Source organism: Fusarium musae, chromosome 2 (assembly GCF_019915245.1).
Source record: "Fusarium musae strain F31 chromosome 2, whole genome shotgun sequence".
Lineage (NCBI taxonomy): Eukaryota > Fungi > Ascomycota > Sordariomycetes > Hypocreales > Nectriaceae > Fusarium > Fusarium musae.
Window position 1 is genome coordinate 2,837,704 of NC_058388.1, and position 22,359 is coordinate 2,860,062.

The 22,359-nt window shown below is 49.0% G+C and overlaps 8 protein-coding genes across 8 annotated transcripts; 4 read left to right on the forward strand and 4 right to left on the reverse strand.

The window, feature by feature from the left end:
* Nucleotides 1-327: 327 nt before the first annotated feature.
* J7337_002788 (uncharacterized protein) lies at nt 328-3,065 on the reverse strand (the record flags this gene model as incomplete). Its single annotated transcript, XM_044820515.1, has 6 exons — nt 328-616; nt 665-2,094; nt 2,147-2,244; nt 2,301-2,635; nt 2,694-2,730; nt 3,059-3,065. 6 exons carry the CDS (start codon nt 3,063-3,065, stop codon nt 328-330), a joined length of 2,196 nt encoding a protein of 731 aa, XP_044684815.1.
* An 833-nt stretch (nt 3,066-3,898) lies between these two features.
* On the forward strand, nt 3,899-5,231 carry J7337_002789 (uncharacterized protein; the record flags this gene model as incomplete). The annotated part of the gene is made up of 5 exons (XM_044820516.1): nt 3,899-4,120; nt 4,188-4,301; nt 4,368-4,384; nt 4,437-4,587; nt 4,641-5,231. The coding sequence occupies 5 exons, from the start codon at nt 3,899-3,901 to the stop codon at nt 5,229-5,231; spliced, it is 1,095 nt and encodes a 364-aa protein (XP_044684816.1).
* A 132-nt stretch (nt 5,232-5,363) lies between these two features.
* J7337_002790 (uncharacterized protein) lies at nt 5,364-7,235 on the reverse strand (the record flags this gene model as incomplete). The annotated part of the gene is made up of 1 exon (XM_044820517.1): nt 5,364-7,235. The coding sequence occupies one exon, from the start codon at nt 7,233-7,235 to the stop codon at nt 5,364-5,366; it is 1,872 nt and encodes a 623-aa protein (XP_044684817.1).
* Nucleotides 7,236-11,145: 3,910 nt separating this feature from the next.
* J7337_002791 (uncharacterized protein) lies at nt 11,146-12,855 on the forward strand (the record flags this gene model as incomplete). Its single annotated transcript, XM_044820518.1, has 2 exons — nt 11,146-12,602; nt 12,663-12,855. 2 exons carry the CDS (start codon nt 11,146-11,148, stop codon nt 12,853-12,855), a joined length of 1,650 nt encoding a protein of 549 aa, XP_044684818.1.
* Nucleotides 12,856-14,154: 1,299 nt separating this feature from the next.
* On the forward strand, nt 14,155-15,060 carry J7337_002792 (uncharacterized protein; the record flags this gene model as incomplete). The annotated part of the gene is made up of 2 exons (XM_044820519.1): nt 14,155-14,232; nt 14,284-15,060. The coding sequence occupies 2 exons, from the start codon at nt 14,155-14,157 to the stop codon at nt 15,058-15,060; spliced, it is 855 nt and encodes a 284-aa protein (XP_044684819.1).
* Nucleotides 15,061-15,537: 477 nt separating this feature from the next.
* On the reverse strand, nt 15,538-17,029 carry J7337_002793 (uncharacterized protein; the record flags this gene model as incomplete). The annotated part of the gene is made up of 3 exons (XM_044820520.1): nt 15,538-16,739; nt 16,790-16,894; nt 16,945-17,029. The coding sequence occupies 3 exons, from the start codon at nt 17,027-17,029 to the stop codon at nt 15,538-15,540; spliced, it is 1,392 nt and encodes a 463-aa protein (XP_044684820.1).
* A 2,451-nt stretch (nt 17,030-19,480) lies between these two features.
* On the forward strand, nt 19,481-21,276 carry J7337_002794 (uncharacterized protein; the record flags this gene model as incomplete). The annotated part of the gene is made up of 2 exons (XM_044820521.1): nt 19,481-20,753; nt 20,810-21,276. 2 exons carry the CDS (start codon nt 19,481-19,483, stop codon nt 21,274-21,276), a joined length of 1,740 nt encoding a protein of 579 aa, XP_044684821.1.
* A 213-nt stretch (nt 21,277-21,489) lies between these two features.
* Nucleotides 21,490-22,049, reverse strand: SMD2 (mRNA splicing protein; the record flags this gene model as incomplete). Its single annotated transcript, XM_044820522.1, has 3 exons — nt 21,490-21,532; nt 21,608-21,865; nt 22,027-22,049. 3 exons carry the CDS (start codon nt 22,047-22,049, stop codon nt 21,490-21,492), a joined length of 324 nt encoding a protein of 107 aa, XP_044684822.1.
* Nucleotides 22,050-22,359: the final 310 nt, after the last annotated feature.

Below are 22,359 nucleotides of genomic sequence, written 5' to 3' on the forward strand. Positions count from 1 at the left end.
AGTCCACATGTTGGATATCACCAACCTGGCTATATCTACAAGGATCTTAGATGCTTCGTCCAACGACTTCTGGAGCCGCCTGGCTGGGGTCGTGTAACCATGCTCTCCAGCACCACCTCCTCACTCGATCTCAACCCAACCCCACAAGTCCTGCTGGCAATTCCTTCGACACGTCTGCTGATGTGATAACTTTTATGTCCCTGACTTTTTATGCCGCCCGCGCCAACGCCGCCAAGTCTGCAAGACGGTTTTGTGACCAAAGGGGCCACGCTCAAAGACCACTAATGTAACATTTGCCTTATATATGCCTCAAGCCTCGGCCATGCTCTAGAAAGGTCGCGCCTCGAGGTATGCCTGGGCCTTGGCCCATGCATCCTTATCTTCCGCACGTAGCTCGTCCGTACCCAGCATTTTAACGCCCTTAACGAGTGCATCGATAAAGTCACGCACGACACGGAAGTCCTTAGTTAGTGACTCAGCATATGGCACGAATGTCTTAGGAAACTCTTCCAGCCGCTGTAAGCGAGCCTCCTGGTCCCCTCCAGCTTCATCGTCATCGAAGAAGGTTCGCACAGCAATGCCGAGGCCAATATCGGGCTCTTGATGGAAAGGTAACCTATTCAAGTGTTAGTGGTGTCTAATGAAAGATAAGAAAGAACTGTACCGTCGACTGATTTCCAATTGGTCATCCCTTTCACGCTTCGATTGTCCATACAAGAACATCGAAGCGACAATCGCCTCAACCAGATCTCGATCAGCTTCTCTCACTGCTGATGCCAAAGACCAAAAGCTGAGCAGGTTTTTGTTAAGCGGACCAGTGTATCCATAAACCTGGTGCCGAAGCTTCAACAAAGAAGCGCACTCGCTGATCAGCACAAGAGTTGCCTTTTCTTCATAGGAACCTTTGCGGGGCAGGCCAGCCTGGCCTTCAGTGTGCTTCCCCGTCAAAAGTCCGTTTCGGATGAGTTCAAATGCAACCAGGGCTGCCTCCGGAAGACCAGTCACGTCCGGGTGGTTCTCCTTGGCGTCCTGGAGAATCAGAAGAGTATTGGCCAAGGCATTACCCCAAGGCGTAAGTTTGTGCTCATCATTGGCGTATCCTCTCAGGTGGAGGAATCGCCAGATGGCCACCGAGGTCACCATATCTGTGCTGTCGATTCCCTTTATGGGCCTCTCCTTGGGGAATGTCTTGGCCACAAAGTCGGAGTTAACAAGTGACAAAACTTCCAGCGACACGGGGCCAGCGAAATCATCAGGGAAGAATGCACGAAGATCCTCATCCTTGACACTCCAGCTAGCAACCCTCTGAGAGGGAGGAGGGTTCACAGAGCGATGGTTGATCGTGTAAGAATATTTGGGGTCAAACCAGACACGAACTTTGATGTTCTTGTGCTGGATACCTCGGTGAAGTCTGGGGATCAACAGAGAAAGGGCTTGCTCTTTGATGGGCACTATTCTGTCAGTGATGAGCTTTTTGTATTCGTCCGAGGCAACTCCGTCCAAGGTTGGCTGGATGAGAAGTTGACCGTGGGTAATGTTGCCCAGTAGACGGGGCCCAATCAAGCCGGTGTTGAGATAGTGAAATAGCTCAGCCGGCAACTGAAGGCCGAGGTACTCATGGTTGTCACTAGTCAAGTGCTCATAGTCGTTTACACGGATCTCGCCACTCTCAGCGATGTAAACGAAGTGGTGGACAACCATTCTTGCCTTGCGATACTTGTCAAGCCAACCAGAGTCCTTGCTTTGGAGTATATCGTTGAAGCTGGCGCAAGCAGTTGCGACACTGTTTTCTGCAGTCCTCAGCAAGTTGGCTGCAGTCGAAATATTGTAGTCCGAGTATATAGAGCTTTCCAGAAGAGCAGGGAATGGAGGCAGGAACGATGTACCGGCCATGAGAAAGGAGTCGATGAACCTTGGCTCACTTGCAGTGGGTGTAAGACTGCGCATAACCTTCTTCTTCGAGATAGCAGAAACGGCCTTGGCTTCCCAGTCGAATGCCCGAATGACAGAATCCTTGACAGGGTATAGAAGAAGTTCCTGAGAGCCCATCACACCCGAGCATTGGTCTGAGTCGATCATTTCGAAATAGGCGAGCTATTACTATCAGAATGAGAGTGACAAGTCGTAAAGTTCATGAGATACGCACCTGAGCGCACGCAGTGTAGGGCGCAACCAAGAAGTGAAGTCTACGGTTCTTCAGAACCGTTTGAAGCAACGGGTAAAGATTTTGAATGCGAAAAGCACCTATCATGACCTCACGTTAGGTCGATTTCCGAAATTGAGAGCCAAAGTTGACCAACCTGGGCTAGTACCGAAGGTCGTCACCGCCTCCTCAGCGGCCCCCTGAGAGTACAAGTTCCAGGCCTCATCTGTCTTCTTGTTGGCCTTCAGGCCACGATCCAAAGTGATGTCATCTTGGCCGGTTACGGGCTGGCCATCGAAGACGAAGAAAGGGACAATCTCGAACTTTGCCCAGAGATCGAGATTCTGGTTTATGTGTGCTTCGACCCCAGTAAGGCCACCGAGAGCTGACAACAGAGGTTCATGGGCAGGAGGGGTTTCGAGAAGCTGGCTCAGGTAATAAGTTGCATCAACAGCGATGGCGCATCCTTCGAGCTCGGAGATGTCGTGGGTGCTATATTGCTTTCTGTTAGCGCGAATATGTTTGGGAGAGCAAGTCGCATGGCACATACGAAACCTGGTCATTAATCCAGGAATCCTCAACAAGGACTGGTTCGAGAGTTAGCATAAGCTACAAAAAATAAAGTGTAAGGATATCGCAGAAAAAAACCAATGGAGAATGTATTCATCGTGGTGTGATCTTCTTTACGATGAGCAGCTGTTGGGGTAACCAATCTACATGCCAGGACTGCAATTGACTTTGCATATGGCCTAGAAGCTTCCCCATGAACGATTGAGCTCGCACAAGCTGCGTCAACCACACCGGGAAGCTTTTGGCAGCAGCAGATGTATTGCAAGTTGTACAATCCCAAGCTGAACCCTGAACCAGACTGACTCTGGACCAAGCCTGCTACTAAGCGCACAGGGTGAGACTCACATGGCATCTCGAAAGACTCGCAGCAACTCGGAAGCCCGTACTATAGTTCCTGTGCTGGAGATCGGCGAATGAGGGTAGTTTGCGGCAAGGTATCGTCGGCCGATTGAAGAGCGAGGAGTAGAAATCGCAGGCGTTGGCGGCAAGGCGTTGATGTTGACAAGATATGGCGGGGTTGAAAGGAGGACCGCCAAGTGAGTTAAGGTGCTGGCTTGGGATTGAAAGGCGCAGCCGGTGAAGAGGATAGGCACCAGGCGGGCCGTCGGAGGGGTCGTGATGATGACAGCGAGAGACCGACGTAGGACGGAGGGAGGAGGAGAGAAAAGGGAGGATTTTACTATGATTTTTCGTGGGGAAAATGAAGGTTTGGCGAAGGTATCTTCAGCTTCAAACGGACAGCTGGTGGAAGACGTGACAGGAAAGTTTGGCGAGTTACAGTGGCAGGGACGTACCTAAACGGTACCTGCCTACCATGCCACACGATCACCAAATGAAGCGGCCTACGGGCGGGACGGGTCATTCTAACCGCTACCATCCATTGCCAACCAGGGGAAAGAGCGGGCAGCCCTCATGTGTGGCTAGTGGGAGTCGAGTTACCTAAGGTAGGTGGGCCTGACCACTGATGTGGCTGTGCAGTGCCGAACTCGCCCGAGATACTTACAGAGAGGTACCTACACTCAATTACCATTACGAATAAGGATGGTGGGGGATATGACGCTTTTTTGTAACAGATAAGAAATCAAAACCTCTCATTGCTCGCTACTTAAAATCCCATCTGACCGTAAAACAAGGCCGTCGCTTGTATTTCAGCTTCCATCCCACTGTTCATTGCAAGGCGCAACCATGAACTATCCCATGAGAGATAAAGCTGCTCACTTCAAGCGGCCTCTGGGACCAGACCAGAACACGGCCAACATACCAATTATTGATATTTCTGCTCCTGATGCCGACCAAAAAGAAGTTGCTAAACAGCTTGTCGACGCTGCTGAAGAGCATGGGTTCATTTACATCCGCAACATGGGCCATGACATTCAAGCTAAGGACATTGATGGGGCGTTTGATCTTGTGAGTAAAGAGAAGCAGATCTGTTTGAATTGATCGGGAGTTCAGGTGACTGAGAATACCGACACAGGTCATAAAGACATTCGAATGCCCCTTGGAAGAGAAGCAAAGGTGCACGATTCAGACCAACAACCGGGGGTGGTCTGGCATGCACTCCGAAACACTGGACCCTAAACATCAAAAGGTACATTTGCGTGGTTCTTCAAATTGAGTACTTTATTGGGATAAAGGGCTAATTCTGTTAACTTAGGTCGGAGACTTCAAAGAGTGAGCAGCTTCCGAGGCATTCCACGATATGTCACTAAAATAGCAATCGCAGAGCCTTCAACTTTGGCGAGTTCGCTGATGGGAAAGCTCAACAGCCTCTCCCATCTGACCTGGTTCCCGATGAGCCTCAGATAAGTGCTTTTGCTAACTCCTGCCATGACCTCTGCCAGAAACTTCTTTACCTGCTTGGTCTAGGTCTCGGTGTAAGTCGATTCCACAATAATCAGCCTCAAGCATTATCTTATTGTAAAACCAGGTCGACGATTTCTTTTCCTCTGCTCACAACACAGAAAAAGGCGCTTCGAGCTCTATCCTTCGTTTTCTGCGTTATCCACCCCCGGAATCTACTGCACACTCCGAAGATGACATTCGTGCTGGAGCTCATTCAGATTACGGCTCTATCACTCTCCTCTTCCGTTTAAAGGGACAAGCAGGACTCGAAGTTCTCAGAAAGGATAACGTCTGGGCACCTGTTCCTGTGTCTCCCGCTGGCACTGAGCAAGACCCCAGCCCGCCCATTCTCATCAACATCGGCGACCTGTTGTCATACTGGACAAACGGGCTGTTCCGCAGCACTGTACACAGAGTTGTCTTCCCCTCAGAAGGCAGCTCCGGGGTACAAGGGGAGACAAGCAATGGGCCAAGATATTCAATCGCATACTTTTGTCACCCTGTCGGGGCCGTACCTCTTGAGCCTGTCCCTAGCGAAAGAGTAAAGAACTTTACTCCTTCCGAGGGAGTGTCCAGCGAGAACCCTTATGCTACAAGAAAGGTCATGACAGCCGATGAGCACCTATTTATGAGACTCAAGGAGAGTTACGGCGATCTGTATGAGGAAAAATCATAGTTATATAGTTACATCACACATGATAGGACAGCACAATCGTTTTATCGATATAGTGGTTTGTTAATCATAAACTAGTGTGGTCTGCCGGCCGTGTGTTTTGATCCCGGATTTCCCATCACTGGGTTCCTAATTTTAGATAGTATGAAGCTTCCAACGCATGCGCCAGTCAGAGAACCCGTGAAAGTATTTCTCTTCGATAGACTCGTCTTCTTGTGTCGTAAGATAGGACAAAAAGCGCCAGTCGTGAATTTCGATGTGCGTGCCTTTGTTGAAAAGATTGTCCTTACGAAGCTCCTTGAACTTTCCCGCCAGGTGCTTGAACGCAAGTTTGTTGTCGCTATCGCACACAACATACGCCTTTGAAGGTGTGGTGGTTTTCCCTTTCTGTCTGGCCTCCTTCTCGGCTTTGAGCCATGCGTCGATGTCAGTGACAGGGGTGTCAACACCATGCTGAGCGAGAAATGTTTTCGCTTCTTCTTTCATGGTGAGAAGGCCGGGAGAAACGAGTACAACTGCCTTTGCAAGCATGCAGTGTTCGCCAGCATACACACATTGTCCTTCCAATGCCGCCGTTACTTTGGTTATTGACGGTTTCAGGCGCTCAGGTTCAGTCTCTGTCTGAAGCTCGCCAGTGCCTGGGTCGATGATGAACTGTAGGACTCCAGCGTTAACCCCATCGGAGTTGCTGGACTCTCCAAAGAAGCTCTCACTTGGAGAGGCAGGACAACATAGTGCGCAAGAAGACATTGCGGGCGGAGGTCGGGGGTTGTTGTCCCTGTCGGCTAGAGGCGCGCGTGGTTGTGAAGCAAGATCAATCTGTGGGGAGTCTTTTTGGCTTATCGATGATTCATTGCTGCTCTTCAAGCGTTTGTGCTGCGAAGTTGGTACAGTGGAGGGCAGGCCACGTTTGTGTTTGGTGCACAATTTCGTGCGTGACGATGGGTCAGCTCGCAAAGATGGCGTAGCTGTTATGGAAGGCAAATCCAAAGATGGGGCCCTGTGAAGTCTTTCGCTTCGGCCGCGGCAAGGGGTGGCTTCAACTGGTGACTTGGTAGCCAAAGACGACGTTGGAGACCGCGTAGAGGTGGTATTTTGTGTTGATTTGCGAGGTGACGGTGTTGGCATAGTAGTCACTGTCAACTGGCTCACTGCGTCAACAGCAATACCACGAGGGTCAGCTGCTTCGAGTTTTGCAATCCACTGCAGATTCTCCTGGCTATCTTCTAGTCTGCCGGCAGTGGTAGCCTCCTTTGCCAGTGCCTGCAACTGCTCGAAAGATATGGTATCAGTGAAGTCCCGGTCAAAGTGAATTTTGGTCACCGAAGGGAATCTGAGGCTCCAGAAGCCAGTATTTCCCACTCGGTCAAAACTGAAGCATTTCAAATCAAAAACCAATGGCCTGGTGAATATGAACGTCGGCGGTGACCCTCGTTCAACTCCGGGAGCCAGTTTGAGAACCAGTGCCTCATTGTCGTCGGGAGAAACAGGCTCCGGGTTCGAATAAGTGACAACTTCTCTCAGGAGAGCCTCGTTCAGCTCTACAACATTGACAATGGTAAATTCTGGTGTAGCGCCCCAGCTTTTGACTTCTTGCCTGTTGTCCAGACAGCCAATATAGAAATGAGTCCACTTGAGCCCTGGAATTCGGTAACTCAACGCTTTTGTTGGGTCATATCTGGCACCGACAGCCGAAAAGTCGCCAACGTCTCCAAAATTGCCAATGTACTCCTTCTTGAGCTTGATACAGCAGCTCGAAAATTTCCGTCTCTGGTCTGTAAAGTCGAAATATGGCTCATCTGGTTTCAAGACAAGACCTTCTTTCCGAGCCAAAATAACCATGGCAAAAGCTTTACGAAGAGTTGAGGCTCCCAGAGGCTGTCCAAAATCAATAACTTGGCGCGGAACAAGGCTCGCCCATCCTTTACGGCAACAGACAAGATTGGAGAGGATCTTAAATCTCTCCGAATGCCTCAAGTTGACCAGAGACTGATCTTCCAAGAGCATAACGTCATAATAAATTATCATGAGGTGTTCCTGGGGCCCAGGCCTAGGAGTTTAGTAACACATGGCGGAGAAAGCACGGAAAACTTACAATGAATCTAGTTCTGTGTTCAAAAACCTTCCTCTTCGTGACACATGCTTCCTAATGCTATGAAACGGAAGTATCTTCTCCTGCTGCTCTATGTTAAAACTGGCTCAGAAAATGAACAAAGATACCTACAGAATCGTCGTATACAACCAACTCCCCTTCCAATATGCACGCTTTCTTGACTCGGGCATCGGGCTGTCCAATCTTAAGTGATTCTAGTATAATCCTGTCCAGGGGGTCAGTTCGTATATGCGTGTCGTATCATTTGTACTGACTCGTGAAGTGCTGCTCTATCTTCTGTGCTATCTTTGCCGCTCTTCGAGAATATCTGTAGGCATTGATCCCCTTTGCTTGGATCGACGTGAATCTGACAGTATTCGCCGTCAATCTTTTCCTCCACGCTCATGCGTCCATGGCCCATATCTAGACAATGTTTAATGCTACGCCCCTTGACCCAAGGTTGTCGTCCAATTTTGACACCCAGTTGAGGTTTGATTGCGCCCATAATCTGTTCGCGGGGTGTTTTGCGCCCACAATTAGGAAGAAGCCTTCCTCGTATTGCTTGAAGGGAAGTGATCGCAGTAGCAAAATCATCCTGTATCTTCAGAACGCAGGGCAAAATAGGATCGCACAGCCGATATATGAGGTACGGGTCTAGAGCGAGCGGCTGGTAGCTTTTCAAAATGAGCCGCGTGAACCATTTTGCCTCTGTTGCGCTCAACCTTCTGTAGAGGCTCTCAAGATCAGCCCTGTTGCTTGGAGTCAGGCTAGCCTGTGAGGCACGAATCGAGGGAGAGCTCCATTTTATTTTGGCTGCAAGAGAATGAAGAAGTTGGTCAATTTCTTCAACTGTAACAAGGTTTTTATGATCGTAGCTAGGGCTTGGCTAATATATGATTAGCTGGCACCTTCCAAGCCTCGGGCATCCTATACTCACTGTGACAGTGAGTATGCGAAAAACACAGTCTGCCAAATCGACAACAGACCCTGGCTGGCGGTACTGAGCTAACTCCTTAATCCTTGACGAGCCAAGTAGGTATGCACGGCCAATGATTCTCTCCAAGCGGGCAGACTGAATACAGTAAACTCGATCGGTCCTTTTTTCAGGAAGAAGTGTCGATAACAGTGTCGGGAGGTCCGTATCGTGAGCATCTACGTAATCGCGATGGCGAGTGAACCACTTTGTGACAGTGTCGGAGCAACTCTTCTTACTAAGAGAAAGAAGGAAGGATTGCTCTAGCAATTCACAGACCAGAGAGAATGGAAGCGGCATACTGAGAGTTCATTATGCCTCAGTTGTCATCCAAAAAGGTGTCGTTGTACGAGAACAAAGAACAGCTCACGATATAGATTTCGCAACTCGGATGAACGGGTGGAGTGTCCAATTGTTCATACTAAAGTGGAGAGAGCAGGCAGCACAGTCACGGCATGAGAGAAAGATGACATTCTCACAAGTTTCCAACAATGGGCAGTGGCAGTGCCTGAGGTGGTTTGGCGAGGAATGTAGTGAGTGAGATGAATTACTTGTCAAACCGTGCTGAAACCTGCCCTGGATGGCGGGAACGCGAAGTTGACGCGAAAGTCACATGATGTTTTAATCAAGAGTCTTCTAGAAACACCGATTAATCTTCACATCCACCATACCAGTTATTATTGAAGAGAAGTTCCCGGCGCGTTGTAAAATAGGTTTTATGAGGCAAGCAAAAGGATACAAAATCTTGAATAAGTTTCAAAATGTCGCTTGCGTATTGTACCAGGATATTCAAAGCTGAGCTATAAGACCATCCTCTTCAGGCACTATCATTATATTAAAAAGTCTAGAAGTCTGGAATGGAAGGACGACCTAAAGCGCAATAGTCAATTAGATACTCCGTACGCAAGTCAGCTTACGAGTAATTATTGCGAACATACGGATACATACTACGTACTACCTTTGTTATTACGTGCAGCATAAGGTAGGCGGCGATTCTAAATTGTGCTCAACTCATGCAAGGTCCGCTGCAGGCGCAAAGGACAAAAATGGCAAAGACCCCTGACCCTGGATGACAGGGTCACGGGAACGAATTCTCCATCGCCGTGACAAACGTCGACCCTTCAGTCAGGCCAGTCATTCCAAGATGCTTCAATACCAAGTACCTAGCCAATGATGGCAAGGAGATAATCATCAGAACTTAACTACGGGCAGCGCAGATGCTCGTTTGTCCTCGTCTTGGAACCCTTGCCTAACAAGAAACGATCTAACGCACAAGCTGCAGTAGTAGCCTGTCGAGCTGGCAGTTCTCTTGACAACGGGACGGATTAGAGGGAGAGGGTAGCAACGGGGCGGTCTGATGAATTGAGCATCAAAATAAATTGAAACCAAGAAGTTGAGATCGGATGGCCGACCTTGTGAGTCAAACTGGGGATATGATCCACTTCCCACAAGGCGTTGAGCTCGCTCGATGGATGGCGCAAAATGGGGCAGCGACAGCTGGTTGTCGGGGTCAGGTGGTGCGATTGTCACAACCTGTATGAGACCTGCGGGTTGGGCCGTAAGTGCAACATTTTGGGTCAGTTCGCATGGCACTGGCATGGCATGGTGTTTTGATGGATTGGATGCCGAGGATCCATCCATTTGATTGATTTATGAGTCTCCCTCCATAACTGCCTACCTACCTACCTTACCTATGTAAACAAACATGCCCCAATTTCCAATACACGAGACCCTGCTGCAGTAACATCTACAATTCATGTCCAATACTTTACCTTGCCTGGCTGGATTAATCGATGATCAGGCTCACGCGCCCCGAGTACTACACGCATTACATCCTCAATTACAGGATCACTCGCCTACTGAGGCGTACGGATACTTACTTGTTCGCGGCTCCAGTTACCTTGACAGGGCTGCCGTCGAGTTCGCCATTCTCCCGGAATTGCGTATCATCAACAACATCCATCCAGTTTCTTTTGCTTTTTCGACATCCCATATTTGCATCCCGCAAACGCCTGTTCGGGAATATTCGCTCATTACCCTCTTGATCCTTTTCTTGCAGTCGACCCTCTTTTCCATCAATATTCTTTCCTTTTATATCATCTTTGTTTCTAGCTCATAATTACAGTCTTACTTCTCGCGACAATTGATTCACTCAACGGCTCCTGATCGCCCGCCCCATCCGCTTAACGTCATCTTGTCCCTTGCTGGGATTCGTCAATTTGTTCGCGTCTGGCCCCTGGCAAGCCTCATCGTCCCCGGCTTCCTAATTCGAGAAGTTCCTGCGTCCTCCCCAGCGTCCAATGGTGTTCCACTGCCCGTTCCTATTCCTATTCTCCTGACAACGCCCCCCAGCCCGGTTCAAGTTCAACGCCCGCCCAGTCAACGTCTACCCAAGTTAGGGGATCTAGGGGCGTGCTATTGAATGCCTGCAGGACTCTATTTACGACAACAACCACTGAGCAATTGGTGGACACTCCACCAAAATCCACCCCGGTTGGCGCCATACCCCATGCGAAACTTGATACACCACCAAGCCACCCACAATCCACCTTGGACTCGCCTCTCTCCTTATTCTGATGACTGGCTTTCTCTTTCAAATCTGCGTTGCCCATCGTTGCTCGTTCGCTCTCTTCGATGATCACCGCCATCTGACACAGTTACACCATAGAGCGCTCACTACCAGAGCCGCTGTTGCTGCTGTCGCCGCTGCTAGATTGCGGCGCCTCAGAGCCCGAAGAGCTCCAGCCACTCATTTCCATTCTCAGTTACGTTTCAATTTGCATAAACGCCGAAGACTGCTCGGCCTCCGTTCCCTACTTTTCAATAAGTCGAATCCCTACGAGTTAATAGGCATGACCTCGCAACAACAAGCTATCCGTCGACGCTACTCAGTTGCCGACCGCCTGCCAGCGGATTTAGTTCTTCCCACCACTCCATCCAACTCGAATTTTGAGACAGCCCCTAATTCGACCATTTCTGCTACTACTTCTCCGACTGTCGGTGTCGCTGCCTCTGTCAACCCTAGGTACGCTCCTATTCGTGACCTGGCTCAGGGGTCCAACCCGAGACACCTTAATTCCTCCTCGCACAACCGCCACGGCAGCATGACTTCAACAGCAGCAATGCCTTCCCGACCGGTTTCAAAGGACGAGAGCGTCCCGTTCAGACGTGGCCATGCTCGTGCCAAATCTAGCGTATCCAGCATGAACCGCCAGGTCAATCGACTCTCTTTGACGCTTCCAATTGCACCCCCTACAAGCGACCCTTCCCGACCAACGCCGACTTCTGCTTCCATGTCATCAGTTCCCCCGACACCAATCGAATCTGGCATAGCCACTCCTGCTGACACAAATGAGTTCATCATCGCAATTGCTGCTCAGGAGAGACGTGTGCTCGAATTGCGTGAAGAATTGTCGCGTGCCGAGGCAGATCTAACGTTGCTCAAGAAGAAATGGACCGCACAAGAGAAGAAGGGCGATAGCACCTCTTTCGAAGTATTTCGCAGTCCCATTTTATCCTCAGAAGATGATGGTGCATCTATCCGGCGAAGTGTCGACTCAGATCGCAGGAAACTGTTACAGCAGACTCAGAACCCAGCGACTCCCAACCGCAGAAGGGTTCTCCGGGGTGGGCACACAAGAACACTATCTCTGCTATCGCCGGCGAAAACAGACGCAGGATTCTCATTGTATCAGGATCGCGATCACGAGCACGAGCAAGTGAACTTACCTTCAATAGAGCGCAGGACCGCTCAATTAACAAACCCTCATTTATCTAAGCGTGCCTCGTGGCAGCCACGCACCCAGCAAAACGGCCCAGTTGTTCCACAGATTGTCGAGGACTTTAAGTTGGGCCTCAGGGCTTTCGTCGAGGACATACGCCAGATTACAGTCGGGGATGAGCCTATTAATGGTCAGCCCGTGCGTTCCAACAGTGTCAACGAACGTGGCGAAGTCAATCGAAATCAGGACACCATACGACCGAATCGTCCGCTACGGCCCAAAGTGAGCACAGTATTTGAACCACCTCACAACAACTCCGATACAACAGAGACCAAATCCTCGACCTCGATAAGCACAGCATCGAAAAGGCCCGAACTATCTTCTCGGAGCAAAACGAAGTCCAAAAACAAGTCTTTCTCTTGGCAGCCTCTTGGGTTTGATTCGATGGATGATAACGACTGGTCTAATTGGGAATCTCCGGCCTCATCTTCCAAGACGTCTCGCTGGAGTGGATCTACTATTGGCAGCGGTGGACTGGACGATATGTCTGCTACTTCAGATGAGGGAGAACCTGCGGACTCACCCTCGTAAGTCACTTGGCATTGAAATTGAGATGAAATGCAACTGAAGATGCTAACCTGGCATAGTAAGAAGAAGTCGACCGGTTACGAAACCCCTTTGCTCTCTCCCAAGCTAGAAGAGCTTCTACCCAATATCGTCAACCAGTTCTCGCCCAGTAACATCAAACGCACCGCGACAACCCTGATGGATGAGTGGGAGAAGTCCCTCACGGACCCCAACTATCCTCATAAGACACAAAACAAGGAAAACACTGCTTAGCCAATCTTTGCCCCAACCTTTCGCAGCGCATCTATATTATGTTGAGCATACTTTTGAAGCGATTTGCACACATTTCTTTACATAAAAATGGCCAGGCGTACACAGTTTCGGTATCACAGACCGGTATTTGACGAGAAAGAAAGAAAGAAAGAAAGAAAAGAGGCTCGGCTGCTCCTGATGGAGTTTGCAATTAATGGATCCCATTTCGTTGCGCGCTGTTGGCACTCTTGAAATGGCTTATTTGAATCTCATATTGCGAGCCATTTTGCTAGTTCTGTCGGTTGTATCTCTTCTTGTATGGCTTGTGTGTGTCGGTTGTTTGGGCGTATCGTCTGAGTATCTGTGCACATGCAATTTGGGTTTTTGGTGTTATTTAGGATTATGATAGTGAGACGACCCTCATGAGTGACGACTAGGGAACCGTCACATTCCAAGTCAATTCGTAGTTTATTAAATCTTCGAAATATTGCTCATACCTCCATGACTTAGGCGACAAGCAACATTTTCACTTCAAGAGCTTCTGGCTCGCCCGCTAACACATTCCCACTGCTGTTTAAAGATTTAGCAGCCGGGGACATTCGTGTCTCAGATTTATCGAGTCTCGGCTAGTTAGTACGCAGATCTTCAGCCGGACTCGTCGTCAAGATCTCGATCTCTTGTTCGTTGCTGGGGCAGCCAGGAGTGGAGATGCGTTCGATCTTGGACAAATGAACGACGTAACTCCGAAGTATGAGGGATCCTGCAGTAGCAGGGCGTAAACATGAAGTCACAGAAAATCCATTGCCCAACGGACTTAACAACCTAAGGACGGAGCACAGTTAGCACACGGTCAAAAAAAACAGTCCGATGTTTTGCTGTTCTGCAGTCGTATTACATATACCAATGGAGTTCGGAAAACTTGGCGGGAGCAATGCAAGTTTTCGTTCCGAGCTTGGCTAATAGGATTTCTCTATTGGCTTACATTTTCAGGCAATTGATAAAATTACTTAAGCACCTTTCATCGGAGCATTAAGCGAGTGCGAGCAAGCCGCCACCACCAAGAGTGACTTGACCAGACCAAACCAACGTTATTAGTCGTCGTATGCAGCATCATCGAGGCATATGATATTTCTGGACCTCGCATTCGCTTCGTTAACATGTTGCTGAGACATGTTTCTTGTGACGTGAATAATTTGGTTGCAGCTGAATCACTTCAGTAGAAAGAACCGTCAATATATAAACCACGCGCCATGAATATTTGATGCGACTCTTCCAACTCTAGCACTCAATATCGAATTGAGTGAACTAAACGACCACAAGATGACAAAATCAGAACTCCGCTCCAAACTGGAGCCAACTTCCCGGCCTCTGACATTTGCCTCTACAGCTGGGATGCTTGTGAGTTATGCACCCTGTTTTCACACTTGCTCTCAACTAACACATGATAAGTTCATGTTCAAAGACTGCTTCAAACCTCAGACTACAGTAGTCGTTGGGTCGTTCATTCAACTTGCACTTTGTGCTGTTCTTCCTCTCCGTTGGGCAGTCGTCCCACCCTTGGCCGTCTTATTGAACTCCATTGTCACAACCACGATCCAACTTTACAGCACAAAACCCAATGAGTATAATAAGAATGTCGTACCAGGCCGTGCCACTGCACAACTTCCTTTCTCTACTGGATTCTTTGGCTCACCTCCCGGAGCAAGCCCCATGGTAGTCTTTCATCTCGGAATCCAGACCAACCACCCTCTCGGTCTCGCAGCACCGGGCATGGAGCAAATTAGCAAATATTTCATGGCTATGCATAAGGATCTTAACTCCAAACGAGACGAATATGGTATGCTGAGTTCTTCAACATGGCGAGGAGATGAAAGGAGCAGCAATAACACCCTTCTTCTGATCTACTACTTTCGTGACTTAAAGAGTCTGCACCGCTTCGCACATGACGAATTACACCGAAAGGCATGGGACTACGTCAATAAATCTAAGCTCAAGCATGTGGGAATCTTTCACGAAACGTTTAACGTGCCGGCTCGTGAGTATGAGAATGTCTATGTTAATTGTCGTCCGGTACTGATGGGCCATATGACGGTGAAGACGGCAGAAGGGGTTGAGGAAGAGGAAAGGTGGATCAATTCCCTTGTCAGTGCAGATACTGCCCTTTTGAAGACGCAGTATGCAAGGATGGCCAGGGATGAGCATGGTAGTTTAAAGGACACGGAATAGTGTGAAATAGTCCTGCTTCTTGGTCCGGAGTTTGAGCGTTAAGTGGATGGAGATACCGAGCTCTATCTAGATCGTCTAATGATAAGGTTGTTCTTAACCAAAGAACCTTAATGAAAAGGGCTGAATGGGTGGCATATTTACACTAAGAATCAATGACCATTACTCAAAGGCTCCTTTACGTACGAGACTCTTGTTCTCGTTGCTACGAAGCGCCACCTGAGAATGGGATTTGCTGAAAGCAAGCAACACCAAGTAACAGATGGGTATATGAAAACTCATAAATGGATCGTCGCGAGTCCTTAAACGTTGGCAACGTAATCAATAAGATTTGTAATTATAATTCTGTAGCCTGACTTAGAAGTCTGAGGCCAAGTAAAGTCCAAACTATCCAAACTAGCAACTTCTCAACGCCGCAAGACAATAAATATAACAGATACCACCTCTCAACGCCAAGCCCTATTATAGAAATTTGGTGGTCTAAAAGTCGATGACCAAGAATGAAACACCCCCGATGACACCGGCAAGGAAAAGGAACGTCAGAATACCTGCGCCAGCCTTATCAGCCGTCGTGATGTCCTTCATTGGAGGGGTTCCATCATTGTCGTTAATGTCCGTATTTCCACCGCCCGGGTTTCCTTTGGATGTTCCGCCGGTTTTAGAGGTGACAGGCCCCTTGGCACTCTCCACTAGCGTGTACATGATGATCGAGAGGGCGTTCATCTGGGGACCAACTCCAACAGAACCATCAAAGCTACCCGTCGTCCAAGAGAAGCCGCATGCTGTGCCTGCAGGCCCCTTGTAACCCTCTGTGGGTGAGCCTGTGCAGATCTTAGCGGCGGCCTGTGCACTTGTCTTGATGAGCTCCATGATCTTGTCGTTTGTAGACGAATAAAGCTGCGTCGTGGCTGCCAGCCAACGTGCAAGATATCCCTTAAAGCTCTGTTGGTCCTGACTGCACTGTTTGTGAGGTTCGCAAAACTGCTCGTAGATGATCTCATCTTTGACAAATTTGTTGAAAACATCGTCGAGGAGACCGTCCGCTCTCTTCTTCCAGCTGTCGCTCGAGGTGAGGTTGTACATGACCGCGGCGCCGTGAAGGAAGATGCCTGTGTTGTAGGACCACTGTGTCTTGTCGATATCGGTACATTTCTTTCCTTTGGCATCGCTAATGTGAACACCGTCCTGAACTGCAAACTTGTCGGTGATGATGCCAGAATCCTCATGCCACTTCCACAACTTCTCAGCCCAGTCCGAATAAGTGTCGTTACCTGTATACAGCGCTAACCGAGAAGCGACATTGAAAAAGCAGCCATTGGAGATAGCGTTCTTGTAGTCGTAACCAGTATTCCACTTAAAGATCTGCCAACGCATACCACCGTCGCAGTAGTCTGCGTCCCAGCGACTAACGTACTCATTGAACACAGCTTGAACCTGAGCGAGCCACCCGGGTGTGTCCTCAGGAGGATCTGGGAACTGATGCTCAGCTGCTGACATTGCAGCCATTGCCCAGAAGCCCTGGTCGTCGTTTCCTTCAGTCATTGTCTGGTTATCGGGCATGTAATCGCCTTCTGTGCCGGCTTGATGGATCATGGCTTGTTTTGTGATGTTGTTATAAGAGTCGTCACCGGTGAGCCACCAATAATCAACAAGAGTACCAAACATCGCGCCAGCCTCCCACCCTGTTAATGGTCAATAAATGCTTAGGGCTCGATTGGCATGGGAGACTTACAGTAGTAAGGATCTGGCAAGTTTCCTGGTGTATCGCCGGTGTTGTTTCCTGTGTAGTATTTTACCAAGCCATAAGCTGCCTGGCCGGCAGCCTTCTCGATAGATTCTACCACTATGCGTTAGTTTCGCTCTACTTTTGATCAAAACAAAACTTACTATTGTCATCCCATGTTACGTCGTAGGCATTGACAGCTGCTGCCCAGCCAAGTACCGCAGTAGTTGCTCGAAGTAATGAATGCATCTTGGCAGCTTAACCCAAAACTAGGAATACCAAGACAAAGACGAGACGGGAATAACAGATGGACTGGACCCTGTTTGATGCCAAGCTCGGCTCGTGTATCCCACTTAGACGCGTGCGTCGCCAAGAATGAATTCAACGATATATGGTGATAGAAATATCCAACCACGGAGATGAAAGGAGTGTGCCTAAGTGAGTAGCCGAAGAACAACGGGAGAAAGAAAACGTCGAGGAAATGGGAATCGATATGCAGAAAGAGAAGGTGTCCTTCCTTCTAAAATTGGCATTGCAAGAAGGGGGATGGATGCTCGAAACACCCCAATTTTTTGCTGTGGGCATGGCCACTGCTGACATTGACTGATCAATGTTGGACGATACGTCAGGGACTCCACTGAAAGTTGGAGGGAAGTCCCCTTTTGAAATGAATTTGTCCAAGGAGAGTGGGAGCCCATCATGGCTCGGACTCATCGGGGCCATACGATGTGATGGATCATGGATGGATGGGTGTGCCTTGAGGCGGAGCAACAACATTGATCCTACGGGAACGTGGATCGTTAGGGGGTTCACATACACAGGCGACAGTTGAGACTTCTACTTCGAGTCGGCGAGTCTGTCATGAGAGAGCCGTGAGAGCGAGAGGTACGCAAGCAGGCATGCAATGCACTGCACAGTACCTGATTATGATCGACTCCAGTGTAAGTAATGCTCCATTTGTTCCTGGAATAAATGCGGTTCCCGGAGCCAGCACGATCCAATCGTTGGCTCAATCCCTTTTCTGCATGACCTGAAGAGCGGATAAGAAACTATGGAGCATCTCTTTTAATTCGGCCGAGACTGAAAGAACCATTGTTCCGTAGGGCAACCATGGATCGTATCGTATCGTATCGTATCGTATGCTTACATACTGGCAGTACACAGTCGATGAGGCGTGTGTGTTTCAGTTTCCAGGAAGGGCAATTCGATCTTTACTTAGCGAGTTAGCCAAGCCGGGATCACGGAACTCATTGTTTAATTATTGGTTTAGGTTATTTTGTTCCCGCGTTAGCGTGCGCCTTTGAAGAAACTCTAGAAATACTCTATGCATACTGTGGTAGGGATACAGTACTGTGTGGACCGGTATGTGGGAATGCTGCCAGAAATTTATCCCTGCCTTAGTACATACATAGGTATGTCTAACCAAGCATGCGTATGCACTGTATCCTGACGCGCGTATGTACAGAGGATAGACTGTTTCTTTATCTATAACGAGCTTTGGTTTCCAGTCTAGCAATTGTTTCAGCCACTGGAGCTGAACTTTATCTAAGGTATACAGCACTGTCTGCAAATTAGAGTATGCAGGATGTTGCAAAGTTATCAAGGACCTAGGCTTATCATTATTTGGACTTGGACCAGTAACCTAAATGGTCTTGCGCTGAATAGGAATTGATGAATCTGATATCGTTTACAGAGTACGCATGCAGCATTCAGTATTCGGCATTCTAGAACAGCACTGCTTCACGAGATAACGCGGAAAGCCAGCACAGTTTCATGTTATTGGCATCGTTGCTTTAGATTCTGCTGGCTATTCTGTCATACTTACATTCTCTTCCACATTATTACCCGGAGAGCGATCCACCAGCAAGTAAACAAATACGCCTATGCTTTTTTTCTTATATTTCCTATTAGCTGACGAATCACTAGGTAGGCTTGCCTTTAGCGATGGGCATGCCTTGTCTGGATTGCAATGCGTTTCAAAGTTATTAATTAAGCTTATAATATAAAAACACGGTCCACAAGCTGGGTTAGCATCAACTTGTTACGAAGCTTAGGATATTACTCGAATAGGAAAGCCGGTGGTTACACGCATGTGCGTGCAATGCCGCCTCTTGTTATATTGGCCCCCCAAACCATTGAACAATTGACAATGCGGTTAAACAACCTGTTGAGCCTCCCATGTCTGTCTGAAGCCTAAGAGTTGACTCAACTCCACCCCATTTCCAATTTATACACTGCGCAGGAATTATATAGTTCTCAACAACTCCATCATCAACACCTCATACGTCCACCTCGTACAAGTCTCATGATTGCAAGTCAATGGCCACATGCTCGTTAACAGTGGGCAGAACTTCGGTATACCTAAACCGAATACCCAATATCCATGAATGGCATCTCCCGTGACATATTCCCTCCCCCGGCCTCACGGCTCCAACCCCGCTGCAAACCCCGCGATTCCCCCACTTGAGCTCGGTGTTGGCTTCCATTCATCCATCCTTGATCGTTTGAATCCATACAGCCAACATAACCTCACCTGATTGCCACTCTCATAGTGGCGGTTATCTTGGCAGCTGGTACTTAAGAAGCTTGAATCACTCAGATATCTGTCCCAATTGATCAATAATATCTTCTTAATTAAGAACCAATTTCATCTTATCTCTATAATACTGGTTGATCAACTCGCTCCATCCGTCCATTATCATGTCAGCCAAACACTTTGTCAACGATCCAACCCACCTCGTCTCCTCAGCTCTCCACAGTCTGACCCTCACCAACCCGTCGCTCGCCCTAGATCCAGACTTCAAAGTTATCTATCGTCGTCCTGATTCCAATGCCAAAGCACAAGTGTCCATTATATCAGGAGGTGGCTCCGGCCATGAACCCTCATTCGCTGGCATGGTCGGCCACGGCATGCTCTCCGCAGCTGTAGCTGGAACCATCTTCGCATCTCCCTCAGCAGAACAAATACGTACAGCAATTACCTCCCGCGTCGATACATCAAAGGGAGTTCTAGTCACTGTAATGAACTATACCGGTGACGTCCTCAACTTTGGCATGGCTGTTGAAAAGGCCAAGGCTGCAGGGCTCGAGGTTAAGATGGTAGTCGTTGGCGACGATGTTGGTGTTGGTCGTGCAAAAGCCGGAAAAGTCGGACGTCGTGGAATTGCAGGTACAGTTCTCGTTCACAAAATCTCAGGTGCCCTAGCAGCTCTAGGAAAGCCACTTGACCAGGTTGCCAAATATGCACAACTGACAGCAGACAACCTCGTCAGTGTGGGCGCTAGTCTCGAACATGTGCACGTTCCTGGGCGAAAGGCCGATACGGAGGGCAGTCTTGCGGCAGACGAGGTGGAGCTGGGGATGGGTATTCACAATGAGCCCGGCTCTGGCCGTGAGAAGGCTGAACTACCTGATCTCGTAAGTAAAATGCTCAAGCAATTACTCGACGCCGCAGACAAGGATCGAGCTTTTGTAAGCATTGATTCCAAACAAGTTGTTCTCATGATCAACAACTTGGGAGGAGTCAGTGTTCTTGAGCTGGGCGGCATCACTGCAGAGGTTGCGAGTCAGCTCGAGTCAAGTTACAATATCCGGCCCGTGAGAATACTCAGTGGAACATTCATGACCAGTCTGAACGGACTCGGCTTCAGCATTTCCCTTCTCAATGTGGTCTCGCCTGATTTCGAAGCTCCGAGCATGATTGAATTGCTTGATGCTCCCAGTGAGGTGGTTGGATGGTCCTCACCCGTCCAGGCCAGCACCTGGGAAGCCAAGAATACCAATACAAGAACAGGCCGTGCTGGTGTGACAGGGGATATCAAGTCTAGTGGTCTAAAAACAGATCCTGGTACCGCGCAAGCAGTATTGAAGAAAGGCCTGCAAAAAGTGGTTGAGGCTGAGCCTGAGGTCACCCATTACGATACTATCGTCGGAGATGGTGACTGTGGAATCGGTTTGAAACGAGGCGCTGAAGGTCAGTCCGACGCATCGTGGCCCCGTCGGGAAAAGCCGTTTACTGACATAATACAGCAATCCTTAAGCACATCGATGAGCAACCTCTTACCGGCGACGTTGTCGTGGATCTCTCATCAATCGTAACAATCGTGGAAACGGCTATGGATGGGACCTCTGGGGCTCTGTACGCCATCTTCCTCAACGCCCTGGTTCATGCTCTTCGTGAACTGTCACCCGGCACCGCCTCGTCCGAAGTCTGGGGCAAGGCCCTCAAAATGAGTAGCGATGCTCTGGCTAAGTACACGCCTGCTCGTCCTGGAGATCGGACATTGGTCGACGCCCTTTATCCTTTCGTGGAAGCCCTTAACCAGACAGGAGATGTCAAGAAGGCAGCTGAAGCAGCACTGGAGGGGGCTAATAAGACCAAGGGTATGCAAGCCAGCCTGGGTCGGACGGTTTATATCGGGGGTAGTGGCTATCAGGAGGTTCCCGATCCTGGAGCTTGGGGGTTGGCCAGCTTCTTCCTAGGCTTGAGCAGTTAGGCAGTCTATAACCTCTGCTGTTAGCCAGTAAGGCCAGTTGATCGGCAGTGTGCAAATATTGATAACACATGTAATGAACAGAATATGGTATGGGGAAATCAACATGTTTTCAACGCCTATGTAGTCCCTGTGAGTCTTGCCCGTAAGACATACAAAAATCCCATTCTCAAACTCGAGCTCTCACCGCCCCCAAATCATGACAGTAGTGAACCATTAGCTGAGAAGAACCAGAATGACGCTATCGCCTCGTAGGAACCTGTGATAAAGTCAGCACTCAGCCTCGACGTTCCTGTCACCGCTAATTGATAAGTTCTTGGGTTTGTAGACGTACATCTTGCTGATGAATCTATCCTTGTTCACCGGGCGACCCTTCTTCCCGTTTGCTAACCGAGGGGTCTCTGTCCACATCTCCTTCACATTCTCCAGCACCATATTGCAATGGCGATCGAAGGCTTTGACACGCGCAAGGAGCTTGCGGTTGTTGCGGATGGAGATGAGCACTTGCACGTGCGATCGAACGGCGGTCTGAAGGATAGATAGAGGGCCGGCAGAGAACTCGTGTTCTTCTAGCTGGGCAATCTCGTACTCACTGTAAGATGATGTGTTAGCAATCGAGGACTTGTCGCGGTGCTGGAAGAAGAGGAAGAGGTGCCTGTCACGTACGTGAGTTCATTGCGCGACTTGCTAAGAAGCTCCCTAATTAATATGTTAGTACTGTGGGGCTGAAAAGAAGGACTTGTTGTGACATACTGAATCTTGGGGTCCGTCGACATCTTGGAAATAATCTGATAGTTTGGGATGTTGGAGATGCGCGCAAGGCTGCAGCCCAGATACAATACTCTGTACATACCTAGCTCAAAAAGTTGACCACGAGCTGGAGCACGTGTCTGATTGGCTGATGGCATAGACCCATTTTTCGAGCTTCATGAGAAGTCATGTGACGATAGTAGAGAGCAAATCCTCCATCAAAAGTGTGGCTGCGAACCTTGGTATGTAGGCGGCTTGTTGCGGACGGTTAAGAAAAGCATTGCCGCGGACCTCGGACAAGACTCCAAGCCATCTTATACCCCCTCTTCCTTCACC